General features: G+C 39.9%; 1 protein-coding gene across 32 annotated transcripts in view; it reads right to left on the bottom strand.

Annotated features, from left to right (window-relative positions):
- The window catches only part of TMEM164 (transmembrane protein 164), a 178398-nt gene that overhangs the window by 55352 nt on the left and 109258 nt on the right, over positions 1 to 13788 (bottom strand). Inside the window, exons 5-6 of one of the 32 annotated variants that reach the window (XM_055564849.1) lie at positions 13726 to 13786; positions 13069 to 13121 (exon numbers count right to left, since the gene is read on the bottom strand). The exons of the other annotated variants lie outside the window; for them this stretch is intronic. Coding sequence (XP_055420824.1) covers positions 13775 to 13786 — 12 coding nt within the window. The 3' untranslated portion in view covers positions 13069 to 13121; positions 13726 to 13774. Of the gene's footprint in view, positions 1 to 13068; positions 13122 to 13725; positions 13787 to 13788 lie in introns of those variants that run through there. 32 annotated transcript variants of the gene reach the window in all.

The following is a 13788-nucleotide window of genomic DNA, read 5'->3' as shown; positions in this document are numbered from 1 at the left end:
CAAAATAGCTCTTCAACCTGATTTAAGGTACCTCACCTATTTATGCCCTGTGCTCAGTCGTGTCCAATTCTTTGTGAGCCCATGGACTGTAGTTCACCAGGCTTCTCTGTCCATGGGATTTCTGAGGCAGAAATGCTGGAGCCAGGTGGCATTTCCTACTCCAGATCTTCCCAACACTGGGATCGAACCCAGGTCTCTTGTGTCTCCCGCATTAGCAGGTGGATTCTTTACCACTAGCACAACTTTATGCTAGTGGTAAAGAATTTCAAATTCACCTGCAGTGGATTTCAGGTTCTAACATTAACTTTTTTTTTTTTTAATTGAAGTCTAACTTACATGTGGGGACTTCCCTGGTGGCTCAGATAGTAAAGAATCCACCTGCCAATGCAGGAGACTTGGGTTTGATCCCTGGTTTGGGAAGATCCCCTGGAGGAGGGCAAGGCAACCCACTCCAGTATTCTTGCATGGGAAATCCCATGGACAGAGGAGCCTGGAGGGTTATACTCCACGGGGTCACAGAGAATTGGACAGGACTGAGCAATGAACACTTTCACTCTCAACTTACATAAAGTGCCAAATATCTTAACTTTTGTCAAGCCCTATAGTGTAGGCCTCATTTATATTAGTTGAATGACTGACTAGGAAGACTTTTGTCCTTATCAGGTACTGTTCCAACCATACCTGTTCAAAGACAGGTGTCCTTGAAGGAAAGAACAGAAGCAGAACAAGAATTGATCAGTATTGAGTTGCCTTTTCCTCTTTCTACACTGGATACTGGTTGTTTTGATTTCTCTCAACCTTGCTTCCCAGGCCTTTCCAACTGTCGTATACACACCAATCCCAAGAGATCTTGTTAAAATGCAGAGTTTCATTTGGTTAAGTCTGGGATGAGGTCCAAGGTTATGAATTTCTAACGAGTTCTCAAGGGAGGCCAATTCTGCTGGCCTGTGGACCACATTTTGAGTTGCAAGGACTCAGGGCATAGTGAGGAAGGTACAGTGGTGGAGTGGAGAGACAGTGGGCTTTGTAAACAGAAACCTGGGTTCTAACTTGCAACTTTTTCCACTCACTAGCTCAGTGCCTTTGGGTAGACTGCTTAACCTCTTGGCATCTCAGCTTACTCCTTGTAAAAATGAGAGGAGTTTCATCTCAGGGCAGCTGTGAGGATTAACATTGAGATGAGGGAGGTAATAAATCTATCACTGTTCTGGGCATATAATTCTTGTGCTTCTGCTCAGTCATGTCCGACTCTTTGCGACCCCATGGACTGTAGCCCACCAGGCTCCTCTGTCCATGGGGTTTCCCAGGCAAGAACACTGGAATGGGTTGCCATTTCCTCCTCCAGAGGATCTTCCCAACCCAGGTATCAAACCTGCGCCCTTTATGTCTCCTGCATTGGTGGGCAGATTCTTTACCACTAGCGCCATGAAATGGTAGCTATTTTCGTGGAAGTCTAACCATGCCTGCCATTCCCTACCTTTGCTGTTATGAATCCTAAAAATTCAGATTTGCCAATGCCACACCTAGTGTGTATAATATTCTAACCTTCTGCTGTGCATTGCATGTTTGTGTGCCCGCCCCACCAAATTCACATGTTGAAGCCCTAAACCCCAATGTGATGGTATCTGGAGGTAGGGCCTTTGGGAGGTAGCTAGTTTTAGATGAGGTCATAAGGGTGGAGTCCTCCAGATAGGATTAGTGTCCTTATAAGAAGAAACACCAGAGAGCAAGAGGGCTCTGTCTTGAACTTGTGAGGACTCAGCAAGGTGGCCATCCACAAGCTAAGAAGAGAGCCCTCACCAGAACCTGACCTTGCTAGGCTAACATTGTGAGCTCAGACTTCAGGCCTCTAGATTGGTGAGAAATTTCTGTTGTTGAAGTCAGTCTATAGTTTTGTTATGGCAGTCGAAGCTGACTAATAACACCTCTTCTAAGCATACCAGCTATCCAGTAAACATTTATTGAGCTCTTACTGTATGCCAGCCCTGAAGCCTTTCAATTCCCTCTATTTCCCTTACGGCAATGCAACATCACTGTACTTTAAAAGAAACTCGAGAGAACAAGATGGCAGAGTAGGTGGACATGGAGTACATCTCTCTCCACGGATACATCAGGAATACACCTTCAGACACAGAAGTGCATGCAGACCACCAGCTGAGAGTGGACAGAAGTACCTGACCAGTGGAAAAGAATATATAGAATCATGCAAAACTCGGTAGGATGAAGGAACTAGGGGGGAAAACAGGAGTGTTAGTAGGACTGGACCTGCCCTTTGCGGTTGGGGGAACTGAAGCAGGGGTCTGATCCTCACAGCAGAGCAACTGTCTGAGTCAGAAGAGAAACATTTAAGGCTGAGAGTGAAACAGCTGATCTGTGGCAGCCTAAATAGAATGAGAATCAGACAGTCCTTGCCCACAGCCATACATACCCCAGACAGGAATGCTGGTCTCCTGGAAGGGGCAGTGGCTGGGAGCAATCCTGGGGCAAGGGCTGCTGCCGAATGCAGAGAGACGGGTGGAGGGGATGTGAGGGAGGAAATAGTGGTGAGAAGTGCTAGTAGAGGAAAGCCAGGCAGCCATGGAAGCATGGTGATAACCACTGAGTCATGCGCAGAGGGTGGAGCCATGACCATAGCCTCTCTCTCTCCACATGCCAGCATCAGTGCTGAACAATAGAGAAGCTGGCCCGTCAAACGCCTGAGGCACTGAACTACAGAGTAGGCCCCCAGCCAGGGTGCTCCCTTAAGTGCCTCAGGCGCCAATCTACAAAGTAGGACCACAGTTAGGGTGGGCCCTCTATGTGTCTGAGGAGCCGAACAACAGAGCAGGACCACAGGCAAGGGAGCCCTCTAAGTGCCTGAATGGGCGGAGCTACAGAGAAAGGCTGGCCAAAGATGACTTCTGATCGCCAGCTAGGAGAGACTCAAAAAAAGACTCTGATAGGGCCATAACTCCTGCGGTGGAGGCAGTCCGTGTCCCTGCACACTTGGCGCCACCAGGGTCCCCGCAAGCCAAGCAGCTGCACCACCTCTCAACTCTCACTGGGGCAGAGCTGCCACAGGCAGAAAAAAAAGTCTTGCATTTATGTACACAGGGTCACTTCGGTTGTGTCTGACTCTTTTCAACCCTGTAGACTGTGGCCTGCCAGACTTCTCTGTCAGAGAAGGGGTTCTCCAGGCAAGAATACTGGAGTGTATTGGCCAAGACTGGTTGCCATACACTTCTAAAGCACTATATTTCCTACTCCCCCAGCCTCCAACCCCCCTGAGTACCTGGTGCTGCCAGAACCCCAGTGACCCAAGCAGCTGCACCACCTCCACACCTGGCACTCACAGGGGTAAACCCAACCCCTCCAGGGCAGCCTCAGGAGCAAACCCCAGTGGACGACCCACATATAGAGGTGGAAATAAAACCACAACTGAAAGCCAGGGGCAGAGTGGCAAAGGAAGAAGATCCAAAACCTTCTGACCAGCTGTACAAGCTGCATATTAAATCCACATGATCAACTAAGCAGACTCTGTGTCTATGGAATATATAAAAGGCCATAGAGAGGGCCCACAAAAGAAAATGCACTAGCTCTGATAGCTGTGGACATTGGAGGCAAGAATACACGGGAGTAGGACCAGATTAGAAACTGAGCAGCCCCTACGGCAGGTCCAGAGATCAGTACACTATTGGAGGGCATCCTAGGGAGGTAAGGTAAGGACTCTGACAGCAATGACTCAAGAAAAATATTTATTATTTTTTGTTTGTTCTGTAGATTCTTTTGGATTTTTTCTTTTTTCTTTTTTTTCCCTTCTTCCCCCTCCATTGTAGTTGTCAATTATATTGGCACTAAGAACTCCAATTAAGCTTTTGATCTTTTTTTTTCCTCACTCACATTTTCAATTGTTGCCTTAAATCTCTGCCTCTACATTGGGCTTTTGCAGGTCTGTGGAGTTTTCCTCTTGTTCTTTCCTTTCTCTTTTATTTTTTCTACATTTATTCCTTTGTTTGCCTTTCCTACTGTTATTTTCCCCTTGCAGTTAATCTTTAATGTATATAAGTCTTCATCTACCTCTTTCTAACTTTGCTTATCTATTCTTTCTTTCTTTCCTTTCCTCACAACATATTTGTTAGTTTTGTTTTCATTGCTTTATTCCCACTTAGAACCTTGCTTTACTTTTATTTTCCAGTTTGTGCTTAAACTAGTTTTGTTCTCAACTCGTAAATATAATTTTTGATTTCCTTTGTTCATGGATCAATCTACTGTACTTTATTTTTGTTGGACTGTTTTGGCTTCGCTCACGGATGTGTATGTATATCTGTATATTCCATTACTTTAATTATTATTTGCCTGATTTTGTAACTGCCATTTGTCTGGGGTTCATCTTTGGTTTCTCATTTTTGGATATTTGTTTTCCTCTCCCTTAATGCCATTACAAACCACTTGTGGAATCGTCATTCCTGACCAGAGATCAAGCCCTGAGCCTTTGGAGTGGGAGGACTGACTCCAAGACCCTAGACTACCAGAGAACTAACCCTGGGGAGTATCAAATAGTGAGAACTCACACAAAGGAGACCACTTGAATACCAGACCCAGCATTACCCAACCACCAGTAGCACCCTTGGCAGGACGCCTCATCTAAACAAGAAACAAAACAAAAATACAAACCCAATTATCAGCAGACAGGATGACCACCTCACTCAGCCTTGTCTATCAGAGGAAAAACAAACAAACAAACAAAAAAAACCAAAAACTCAGCACAAATCTCACCCTATACCGAAGCACACAAACCACTGGTCCAACCTGAGGAGGGCAGAAACCAAAAGGAAGAAAGAATTCAACCTTGAAGCCTGGGGAAAGGAAACCTTAAACACAATAAGTTAAAAAAAAAAATGAAAAGGCAGAGAAATACTACACAAATGATGGAACAAACCAGAAACAAAAGAAGTCCAAATAAATGAAGAGGAAATAGGCAAACTACCTGAAAAATAATTCAGAATAATGACAGTAAAGATGATCAAAACCCTTGAAAACAAAATGGAGAAAATGCAAGAATCAATTAACAAAGACCTAGAAGAATTAAAGAATAAACATACAGAGACAAACAACACAATTACTGAAATTAAAAATACTCTAGAAGGAATCAATAGCAGAATATCTGAAGCAGAAGAACGAATCAGTAAGCTGGAAGATAAAATGGTGGAAATAACTTCTGAGGAGCAGAATAAAGTAAAAAGAAGGAAAAGAACTGAGGACAGTCAGAGACCTCTGGAACAATATCAAATGCACCGACATTTGAATTATAGGGGTCCCCGAAGAAGAAGAGAAAAAGAAAGGGTATGAGAAAATTTTTGAAGAGATTATCATTGAAAATTTCCCCAATATGGAAAAGGAAATAGTCAATCAAGTCCAAGAGGCACAAAGAGTCCCGTACAGGATAAACCCAGGAGAAACACGCCAAGACACATACTAATCAAACTAACAAAGACTAAACACAAGGAAAAAATACTAAAAGCAGCAAATGAGAAGCAACAAGTAACATACAAGGGAAATCCCATTCACTCAACAGCTGATCTTTCAGCAGAAACTCTACAGCCCAGAAGGGAACGGCAGGATATATTTAAAATAATGAAAGGGAAATATCTACAACTAAGATTACTGTACCCAGCAAGGATCTCATTCAAAATTGATGGAGAAATAAAAAGCTTTTCAGACAAGCAAAAGTTAAGAGAATTCAGTACCACCAAACCAGCTTTACAACAAATGTTAAAGGGACTTACATAGTCAAGAAATACAAGAGAAGATAAAAGATCCACAAAATCAACCCCAAACAATTAGAAAATGGTAATAGGAACATATATATCAATAATTACTTTAAATGTAAGTGGGTTAAATGCTCCAACCAAAAGACACAGACTGGCTGAATGGATACAAAAACAAGACCCGTATATATGCTGTCTACAAGAAACCCACTTAAGACCTAAAGACACATATAGACTGAAAGTGAGAGGATGGAAAAATACATTCCATGCAAATAAGAAGTAAGAGAAATCTGGACTAGCAGTCCTCATATCAGACAAAATAGACCTTAAAATAAAGAAGATTACAAGGGATAAGGAAGGACACTACATAACGATCAAGGGATTAATCAAGAGGAAGACAAAACAATTGTAAATATCTATGCACCCAACATAGGAGCACCTCAATACATAAGACAAACACTAGTAGGAGACTTTAACACCCCACTCACATCAATGGACAGATCATCAAAACAAAATTAATAAGGAAACACAAGTCTTAAGTGATACATTAGATGAGATGGATCTCACTGATATCTTCAGGACATTCCATCCAAATGCAGAAGAATACACCTTCTTCTCAAGTGCACATGGAACATTCTCCAGGATACAGCACATCTTGGGTCACAAATCAAACCTCAGTAAATTTAAAAAAATTGAAATTGTATCAAGCATCTTCTCTAAGCACAACGCTATGAGACTAGATATCAATTACAAGAAAAAAAAACTGTAAGAAACACAAACACATGGAAATTAAACAACACATTTCTAAATAACCAACAGGTTACTAAAGAAATGAAAAGGGAAACCAAAAATTTTCTAGAAACAAATGACAGTGGAAACTCAACAAGTCAAAACCTATGGGATGCAGCAAAACCAATTCTAAGAGGGAAGTTTATAGCAATACAATCCTACTTCAAGAAACAAGAAAAACATATAACAGACAACCTAACTTTAAACCTAAAGCAACTGGAAAAATAAGAACAAAAAAACCCCAAAATTAGTAGAAGGAAAGAAATCATAAAGATCCAAGCAGAAATAAATGAAAAAGAAATGAAAGAAATAATAGTAAAGATTAATAAAATCAAAAGCTGGTTCTCTGAGAAGATAAACAAAATGGACAAGCCATTAGCCAGACTTATCAAGAAAAAAAGAGAATCAAATCAACAAAATTAGAAATGAGAACGGAGAGGTTACAACAGACAATGCAGAAATACAAAGGATTATAAGAGACTAGAGACTATTATGAACAACTATATGGCAATAAAATGGATAACCTGGAAGAAATGGACAGATTCTTAAAAAAGTTCAATCTTCCAAGACTGAACCAGGAAGAAATAGAAATTATGAACAACCCAATTACAAGCACTGAAATTGAAGCTGTGATAAAAAAAAAAAATCTCCCAAAAAACAAAAGCCCAGCACCAGATGGCTTCACATAGAATTCTATCAAACATTTAGAGGAGAGCTAATGCCTATCCTTCTAAACCTCTTTCAAAAAACTGCAGAGGAAGGAACACTTCCAAACTCATTCTACACGGCCACCATCATCCTGATACCAAAACCAGACAAAGACAACACAAAAAAAGAAAACTACAGGCCAATATCACTGATGAACATAGATGCAAAAATCCTCAACAAAATTTTAGCAAACTGAATTCAGTTACACATCAAAAAGCTTATACACCATGATCAAGTTGGGTTTATTCCAGGTCTGCAAGGATTCTTCAATATATGCAAATCAATCAACATGATACATATTAACAAATTGAAAGATAAAAATCATATGACCATCTCAATAGATGCATAAAAAGCCTTTGACAAAATTCAGCACCCATTTATGATTAAAACTCTTCAAAAAATGGGCATAGAAGGAACTACTTCAACATAGTAAAGGGTATATATGATAAGCCTACAGCAAACATTATTCTCAATGGTAAAAAACTGAAAGCATTCCCCCTAAGATCAGGAATAAGACAAGGGTATCCACTTTCACCACTATTATTCAACATAGTTCTGGAAGTCCTAGCTAAAGCCATCAGAGAAGAAAAAGAAATAAAAGGAATCCAGATCAAAAAAGAAGAAGTAAAACTCTCACTGTTTGCAAATGACATGATACGATACCAAGAAAACCCTAAAGATAGTATCAGAAAATTACTAGAGCTAATCAGTGAATTTAGCAAAGTTGAAAGATACAAAATCAATACCCAGAAATCACTTGCACTTCTATGTACTAACAATGAAAAATCAGAAAGAGAAATTAAGGCACCAATCCCATTCACCACTGCAACAAAAAGAATTAAATATCTAGCAATAAACTTATCTAAGGAGATAAAAGAACTCTACACAGAAAATTATAAGACACTAATGGAAGAAATCAAAGACAACACAAACAGATGGAGAGATATTCCATGTTCCTGCATAGGAAGAATCAATATTGTGAAAATGGTTATACTACCAAATGCAATCTACATATTCAATGCAATCCCTATCAAATTACCAATGGCATTTTTCACAGAACTAGAACAAAAACTTTCACAATTCATATGGAAACACAAAAGACCCCGAATAGCCAAAGCAGTCCTGAGAAAGAAGAATAGAGCTGGAGGAATCAACCTTCCTGACATCAGATTATACTACAAAGCTACGGTCATCAAGACAGTATGGTATTGGCACAAAAACAGAAATATAGACCAATAGAACAAGATAGAAAGTGCAGAAATAAACCCATGCACCTATGGGTACCTTATTTTTGACAAAGAAGGCAAGAATATACAATGGGGCAAAGACAGCCTCTTCAGTCAATGCAGCTGGGAAAACTGGACAGCTATACGTAAAAGAATGAATTAGAACACTTCCTAACACCATACACAAAGATAAACTCAAATAGGATTAAAGACCTATATGTAAGACCAGAAACTATAAAACTCTTAGAGGAAAACATAGGGAGACATTTGATGACATAAATCAAACCAAGATCGTCTATGACCCACCTCCTAGAGTGATGGAAATAAAAACAAAAGTAAACAAGTGGGACCTGATTAAACTTAAAAGCTTTTGCACAGCAAAGGAAACAATAAGCAAGGTGAAAAGACAAACTTCAGAATGGGAGAAAATAATAGCAAATGAAACAAATGACAAAGGATTAATTTCTAAAATACACAAGCAGCTCATACAACTCAATGCCAGAAAAATAAACAGCCCAATTAAAAAGTGGGGAGAAGACCTAAACAGACATTTCTCCAAAGAAGACATACAGATGGCTAACAAACACATGAAAGAATGCTCAACATCACTCCTTATTAGAGAAATGCAGATCAAAACTGCAATGAAATATCACCTCACACCGGTCAGAATGGCCCTCATCAAAATGTCTACAAACAATAAATGCTGGAGAGGGTGTGGAGAAAAGGAAACGCTCTTGCACTGTTGGTGGGAATGTAAATTGATACAGCCACTATGGAACACGATATAGAGAGTCCTTAAAAAACTAGGAATAAAATCACCATATAACCCAGCAATCCCACTCCTAGGCATATACCCTGAGGAAACCAAAATTGAAAGAGAAACATGTATCCCATTGTTCACTGCAGCACTATTTACAATAGCTAGAACATGGAAGTAACCTAGATGTCCATCCACAGATGAATGGATAAAGAAGCTGTGGTACATATACACAATGGACTATTACTCAGCCATAAAAAGGAAAGCATTTGCGTCAGTTCTAATGAGGTGGATGAACGTAGAACCTATTATACAGAGTGAAGTGAGTCAGAAAGAGAAAGATAAATACCGTATTCTAACGCATATATCTGAAATCTAGGAAAACAGTACTCAATTTATTTAAAGGGCAACAATGGAGAAACAGACATAGAGAATAGACTTATGGACATGGGGAGAGGGGAGGAGAGGGTGACACGTATGGAAAGTAACATGGAAACTTACATTACTATATGTAAAACAGACAGCCAACAGGAATTTGCTGAATGGCTCAGCAAAGTCAAACAGGGGCTCTGTATCAACCTAGAGGGATGGGATGGGGAGGGAGATTCAAAAGGGAGGGGATATATGTATACCTATGGCTGACTCATGTTGAGGTTTGACAGAAAACAGCAAAATTCTGTAAAGCAACTATCCTTCAATAAAAAAATAATTAAAAAAAAGAAACTCTATAAGCTTTCACTGTTCTTTTAAATATGCTTAATATTCCTTTCTTTAATTTGTGTATAGATGACTTTAAACCCTGAAGTATTACAATGCCTTCTTTGGAAAGACATTTCCCACCATAAGCAATTCTAAACTGTGAATGACGAAGTACCTCAACATTAAAAAACTCTACTACCCTCGGTTCCCTAAGGACAGATATTTATTATAAGTTACTAAAGGAACTTCCTCAACTTGGTAAGGGCATGTGCGAAAAACCCACAGCTAAAGTCACACTCAATGATGAAAGACTGCATCCTTTTCCCCTAAGGTATGAAATAAGACAAGGATGTCCACTCTTGCCACTTCTATGTAACACTGTACTGGAAGTTGTAGCCAGGGCAATTGGCCATGAAAAAGAAATACAAGGCACCCAGATTGGAAAGTAGAAGTTAACCTATCTCTATTCATAGATAACACAACCTTTTCTACAGAAAATCTTAAAAAATTCACACACACACAAGTTATTACCAGTAATAAAAAAGTTCTGAAAGGTTATAAGATCGATACAGAAGAATGAACTGCTATGAGCAATCTGAAAATGAAATGAAGAAAACAATTCCATTTGCAGAGCCATCAAAAATAATAAAATACATAGGAATACATTTAACCCAAAAAAGTGCAAAATCTATATTCCAAAAAACTAACAAAATGTCACTGAAAAAAAAAATTAAAGAAGACCTAAATACATAGACAGACATCCTGTGTTCATAGATCGAAAGACTTAATATTGTTAAAATGACAATATTCCTGCAATTACTCTAGTCACTGCAACCCCTATCAGCATCCCAGTTGGCTGTTTTGCAATAAATTACAAGATGATCCTGAAATTCGTATGTAAATACAAGGGCCCCAGAATGGCCAAAACTATCTTGAAAAAGAATAACAAATTTGAATGACACACTTCTCAGTTTCAAAACTTTCTACAAAGCTACAGTGATCATCAAGACAGTGTGGTGCCAGCATAAGAAGAGACATATACATTAATGGAATAAAACTGATGGTCTAGAAATAAACCCTATTTGACTGATTTTTGATAAGGGTTCCAAGACATTTCAACAGGGAAGAGTCTTTTCAATAAATAATGCTGGGACAACTGGATATCCACATGCAACAGAATGAATTTGGATCCCTTCTTCACATGATGTATAAAAAGTCCTAAATGCAAGATCTAACACTATGAAACTCTTAAAAGATATTCCTAAGACCTCATGAACTTGATTAGATACTAGTGTCTTAGACATAACACCAAAAGCACAAGCAGTCAAAGACAAATTAGAGACAGTAGACTTCATCAGTGTTTAAAGATTTTGTATTTTAAAGGACGCTATCAATAAAATGCAAAGACAACCCAAAGGATGAGGGAAAATATTTCAAGTCATATACCAGATAAGGGTCTACTATCCCAACACATAAGAACTATCACAATTGAACAATAAAAAACAAATAACCCAATTTAAACATGGGAAAGGATTTGAAAAGCCATTTCCCCTCAGAAGACATAAAAATGGCCAATAAGTACATGAAAGGGTGTTCAACATCATTAGTTATCAGGGAAATAGAAATCAAAACCACAGGGAGATACCATTTTACACCTTCCCAAATGGTTATAATGGGAAAAAATCAGGTATTAAAAATTGTTGGCAAGGAGGCAGCAAAATCAGAACCCTCATACATTGCTAGTAGGAATAAAAAACAGGGAAGCCACTTTGGAAAGCAATCTGGCAGTTCCTCAAAAGGTTATTTAAACATGGAGTTACCATATGACCGGAAATTTCACTTCTAGGTATATACCCCAAAGCAGTCAAGACTGTACCCCACCAGGCTCCTCTGTCCATGGAATTCTCCAGGCAAGAATACTGGAGTGGGTAGCCATTTCCTTCTTTAGCGGATCTTCCCAACCCACGAACAGAACCCAAGTCTCCTGCATTGCAGCCAGATTCTTTACCATCTGAGCCGACAGGGAAGCCTAGTCAAGCAGATATCTTTACACAACCATTCACAGTATCACTATTCACAACAGCCAAAAGGTGGAAACAACCCAAACGTCCATCAATGCGTGAATGGATAAACAAAATATAAGATAACCAACAAAGACCTGCAATATAGCACAGGGAACTATACTCAGTATTTTGTAATGCCCACTGTAAGGGAAGAGAATCTGACAAACTGAATCACTGTGCTGTACCCTTGAATCTGGCACAACATTGTAGATACAATATACTTCAATTTTTCTTAAATGTGGTATACTGTACAAAGGAATATTATTATTCAGTCATAAAAAGGAATGAAGTATTGAAACATGCAACGACCTGGATGAACTTGAAAACTTTATGCTAAGTGAAATAAGTCAGTCAGAAAAGGCTACATATGATATGATTCTATTTACATGAGATATCTAGAACAAGCAAATCCATAGGGAGAGAGAGGAGTGGTTCCCAGGGTCTACAGAGGGGAAGAGTAGAGAGACATCACTACTGCTTTTGGTGGGGGTGGGGGAGAATGATGAAAATATTCTAAAATTAAATAGTGGCAATGGTTGTACAACTCTGTAATACACTGAATTAGACATTGAATTGTACACTTCAAATGCATAAACATATATTATGTAGATTTTATCTCAATTAACACTCCCCCCTCAAAAAAATGACTACAGGGAGAGAGAAAGAGGCAAGGACTCATTGCCTCTTTGTGGAGTGCTTTTATGTTCAAAGCTCTTTGCTAATTCTGTTATCTTTTGTTATCTGCTACCTTTTCTTCAAAAAGGTATCTGTGAGGTAGACAGAGCAGATTTCACTAAGCCCATTTGACAAATGGGGAAACTGATGCTTGATGGGAAGGAAACAATCTCAGTCAAAGCCCCAAGGTCAGCAGCAGCATGAGACCAGGCAGGGCCCTAGGCAGTGCTGCCCGCCTGCACACTGCAATTGCCTGGGGTGCTTTTGGAAAATGCTTCCATTTTGAAATTGGCTCTGTTGCTTCTAGGGTACAGTCAGAGCTGAGAGCCACTGATCTACATAGATTGGGGAAACGGAACTCACCCGCTAGATAAGGCTTTGACTGCACAAAGAAACACTGCTGACCACTCAAGACTGTACTGCTTATGATTTGCTCAATAAATCTTGCCTGCTTGATCTAAAAAAAACAAAAAAGAAACATGGCTTGGGGGCGTGGCTCGAGGATGAGGGAGAAATATTGGTTGGAAGAGTCAGAGGCTGTGCCTTCTAATTGCATTTTTGGAAAACAGAACCAGTGCAAAGAACTATTAAACTGGAGGCAAAGAGGCTGCTGCCTGTCATCCTCACTCATGGCTGCCACTCTCCTCGAAAGTAGGGGGCTTGGGTGTTACTGAAAAACCCAGAGGTCTCGACATTTCATTCAAATAGGAAGAAACACCAGGAGTGGGCCTAATTCACCTGTCAGGAGGGAGGAGAGAGAGAGCTGGCCAGTTCCATAATCCAACAGTCTGTCTGGGACACACACACACACACGCGCGCACACACACACACACGTGCTGCTAGTCAATGTGGAAAAGAAATCCTGCCAAGGAATTTTAATCTCACTCAGCAAAGCTAATTCAGAAACAAAGCCCTCTTCACATCACCATCACCCAACCAGGGAGCTGGAGCCAAGGCCCTGAAGGCTAACATCAAATAGCACAGGCCAATAGGAGCCCAGTTCGACTTCTATTTGGAGTAGTAGTAACAACAGGAGCATCCGACACTTATTAAACACTTACTGTGTGCCAGGCACTGGACTAAGTGCTTACCCCACGTATCTCCATTCGTTCAAGCACCCATCT

Source organism: Bubalus kerabau, chromosome X, assembly GCF_029407905.1.
Source record: "Bubalus kerabau isolate K-KA32 ecotype Philippines breed swamp buffalo chromosome X, PCC_UOA_SB_1v2, whole genome shotgun sequence".
Lineage (NCBI taxonomy): Eukaryota > Metazoa > Chordata > Mammalia > Artiodactyla > Bovidae > Bubalus > Bubalus kerabau.
This window is presented reverse-complemented; position numbering and strand designations above follow the sequence as displayed.